Source organism: Haliotis asinina, chromosome 8, assembly GCF_037392515.1.
Source record: "Haliotis asinina isolate JCU_RB_2024 chromosome 8, JCU_Hal_asi_v2, whole genome shotgun sequence".
NCBI lineage: Eukaryota > Metazoa > Mollusca > Gastropoda > Lepetellida > Haliotidae > Haliotis > Haliotis asinina.
This window is the reverse complement of record NC_090287.1, coordinates 7,035,265-7,039,187: the sequence shown is the minus strand read 5'-3', so window position 1 is coordinate 7,039,187 and position 3,923 is coordinate 7,035,265. Positions and strand designations below refer to the sequence as shown.

The 3,923-nt window shown below is 42.6% G+C and overlaps 1 protein-coding gene across 1 annotated transcript; it reads left to right on the top strand.

Moving 5' to 3' along the window:
* Positions 1–423: 423 nt before the first annotated feature.
* LOC137294666 (uncharacterized) lies at positions 424–3,439 on the top strand. The gene is made up of 4 exons (XM_067825735.1): positions 424–497; positions 1,774–1,908; positions 2,252–2,375; positions 3,352–3,439. The coding sequence occupies exons 1-4, from the start codon at positions 455–457 to the stop codon at positions 3,359–3,361; spliced, it is 312 nt and encodes a 103-aa protein (XP_067681836.1). The 5' UTR covers positions 424–454; the 3' UTR covers positions 3,362–3,439.
* The last annotated feature ends 484 nt before the right edge of the window (positions 3,440–3,923 follow it).

The window sequence follows — 3,923 nt, the reverse complement described above, 5'->3', positions numbered from 1 at the left end:
TCCAGCTGTATTGCGGTGCTCTGTAAACATATTATCTGGACAGCCAGTCTCACTACCTGATAACGTTAATCGCCTGTACCGACAAGCATAAGTTGCTGAACATTAATTCTGAACCAGATCTTCATGGCTTCATTTCCTTTCTTGACGTTGACTACATACCAGTTGACATTCTTTTATAACAGTATTTGTGTCAAATCGTGTTTATGTATTTTTATACATTACTGTGATTAGTTACAAGATGGCTGTCTGGGAGGTCATCAGATAAACGAAACACGTAACCGACATCTAGACGTCATGGCATAAACACCAATGGGAAGACAAGACGTTCCTGTGTGCTCTGTACACGGAATCACGCAATCGTGACTCTTGCGTTCTTATCTTTGAAAGTGAAAGTATAAAAGAAGATTAGCTTGCGACTACGTTATTCTGAAAGCAATTCGCTCAACCCTCCGACATGAAAGTTACACTGGTTCTTGTCATTGTCAGCGCTGTTATTGGTGAGTAGATTGTCGAGACTGGTATTTCTATTTGTACATTAGCTGAGAGTTGATGTTTTGGGCCAACGTAATGTTTCGATGGCGTTGTTTTGCAATGAAAACAGTTAAGTCAAGCTTTGTAATCCATGAATATCGAAGGACAAGCAAGGGGGAATGGTTATCAAAACGGGGCACAATGAGTGCTCTACTGAGTGTCTCAGCTGCTTTAATGAGATCCAACTTGCAGTGATACGAAAAACAATACATGGCCATAAGTGAGCCATCACCAACGGGATGAGTTGCATGGGTCATGTAATGGTGATATACCTTAAGACGCCTCCAAACGTCATATCAATGAGCCCTAACACCAGGAGCTCAAAGTTTATACGGAGCTTGCCCCTCGCTTGTGACGTCTGATTGGACGAAGCGTCCAACACTAGCATCCCGCAGCACATTCTCTTCCCACAGAGGTTACTTGTCATATCTTCCTACGAACCTCTGTTCTAATACGGCCATATTTCGCGGTTCTCATAAAATTCCCTAGCGGCAAAAGAAAATGGCAGCAGATTTATCTCCCTTTTTCTGTCCAATCAGAACACGTGTTACATCGACTTAGATTCAACTTGACAAATGCAAGCAATGTGGAGAAACAAAAATGACAAGACTGAGTTCTGTCTAGAAGAAACATTTGAGTATCACGCTCGGGAAGTGGTTCTAGTTTTCACGATGCATCCGGAAATTACCGAGATCTTTCGAACGATCACTTTTGAAACAAGGTCGCTGATTACACTACTAAATCTGATTGCCTCCAATCACGAGTCTTGAATACTCGCACCATGAAAGGGTCGTATTAGAACAGAGGTTACGTAGGAAGAAGATGTGACAAGTAACCACTGTGGGAAGCCGACTCCTGATGGTGCTGGTGGAGAGTCGGGCTCTTCGGCATGGAGCAGGCGATTGCGTCTTGCTCGGCCAGCTTTGTCATTTGTCTCCCTCAATCTTCCAAGTGGTCACCTGTTTCTCCCCAAAATGTAAAATTGCAATTGGTGCATGATTTATGTTCATGATGTTTATAACTTAATAACCACCTCAGTGTTACAAGAACCCAATCACCCACTGAAACACCAGATGTTCCTCATGGGCTGAAGTGTGCAACAAGACCATAGCCCAGTCTAGAGTCAAATCTGACAAATACGCTAATCCATCCACCATCCACCCATAACCAGGTTAATAAACGGTTTTAAAAGGTGTGACTAAACTTTGGACCAATTCTTCATGTGTTTCTTCTTTCATTCAGCTGTGGTCTACAGCGAGCCTTGCAGAGATGATAGTGACTGTACTCACCTGACCTGTGACAGTTCCTCAAGACTTGCCTGCTCTCATGGAACATGCACCTGCCTGGTGTCCGCCAATGCAGGTTCCTGCTTTTCAGGTAACACAATAATGGTCTTTGAAAATAAATATAAATTTATTTGATTCGTGAGGCCAAAGAAATAACAACACCTGGCCTTTTGAAGCTGATTCCCATCCGTGATTACAACCAGCACTCAGAGTGAGGTACCAAACGGGTACACAAAATATGCCACTCAGGTTTTTAGAGAAGGAAGTCACTATTTCTCATCGCTAACGTTCATTTTTGTGCCTCAGTAGTTTGATATGATGCTGACAGTTTGAATAATTGTAGAGAATCATGAACAAGCACACACCAGATTTAATTTACACCACTGGCAGATGCATATGTACTCTGGTGATCAAGAGGTACGATTATATTTCAGCCACATGTTCCGCCCGCGCCGATTGCAACAGCTGTAATTGTAGAGACAGTCATGCAGAAAAACACTGCTTCGACGCACACTGCCTCTGTGGACGTGGTGCATTCGGACCTGGTGGACCAGGCGTGTAAGTAACCATATTCAGCTTCATAACTGAAGAGTGTCTCAAAAATTGAGTGAGTGAGTGAGTGAGCTTACTTTTACGCCGCACTCAGCAATATTCCAGCTATATGGCGGCGGTCTGTAAATAATTGCGTCTGGACCAGACAATCCAGTGATCAACAACATGAGCATCGATCTGCGCAATTGGGAACCCATGACGTGTTAACCAAGTCAGCAAGCCTGACCACGCGATCCCGTTAGTCGCCTCTTACGACAAGCATAGTCTCCTTTTATGGCAAGCATGGGTTGATGAAGGCCTATTCTACCCCGTGACCTTCCCGGGTCCTCAAAAACTGAAGAGTTACCAAGGTGTGCAAGGTGTGGAACTTGAATGTATCCTAACATGTGTCAAAACGACGAATGTACAATGCTAATTAGAAAGTAAGAAATGAAACAATGACTTGTTATATGTGGGATTCTCAGTCAAATACAGATTCCAGAAGTTTTGTTGGTTTGATTAACATCCAGCATTTGAACCCACGCAATCCACCCACGCTTCGTTGAGGTGACTAGGCGGTGGGGTAGCCTGAATGTTAATTATAAAGAGCCGGGTTCGATTACCTACATGGACATATTGTGTGAAGCTCATTTGTGGTGTCACCCGCCGTGATATTGCTGGAATATTGCTAAAAGCGGCGTAATATCCACCTCACTCACTCCACCTTTCTGGTTTTGTCACATGCGTGTATGAAAGCAATCAGTGACAGTGATCACTGAATGACACAATGATACATTCAAAATCGGATGTGTCGCGGGTCAAAGTGAAATGTTCATTGGAGGCCGTCATATAGCGGGAAAACACTTTCATCGTGACTTCCATTACACTACTGGGATACATAGTCGCAAAATATCTGCAGTTCATGTTACAGGTCTTACTACAGTTTGAATCTTTGATGAAACAAGTTAATGAATATCATTCATCTCTTGCTGCTTTCTTTCAGAGGGAAATAAAGAAGGTGAAGCCCCATGGGAAACGTTCCTATCATGTGGATATATGTACACTATAGAATAAACCTATTTGACTATTAATCCTTGGTCCTATTTATAGTGCTAACGCGTGGCATACTTCCACCTGTGGAATACATCCCATGGCTCCTCCGGGCCTCTCCTCATCAGATCACTACTATAGAATTGGCAGTATATATTATATACAATGTATAGACTTGCATTTCTGTACACGGTGCTGACCAATCGACTACTGGTTTTAATGTGGCTTTGAACGACATAAGTAAGCTGTTTCTGGAAATTGTAAATAGGTTAATAAACAAAACCCAAAGTGGATTCCACGGTTACTCAGGTATCTTCGTTGTTATGACACTTTTCGAGCAGCCTGTTAAAAGTCGAGGAAATAAGAAATTATAATAAATATATCCAATATTTACAGACACCTGTGGGTCAGGTGCGGACATATTGTTTCTCGCGTTGTGCCCTGAATCTTTTACGGTCTCTACATTTTCATCTAAAAGCTTTTGACACTTATACTTATGACCTTTTCTGCGGTGGCCATATTGAT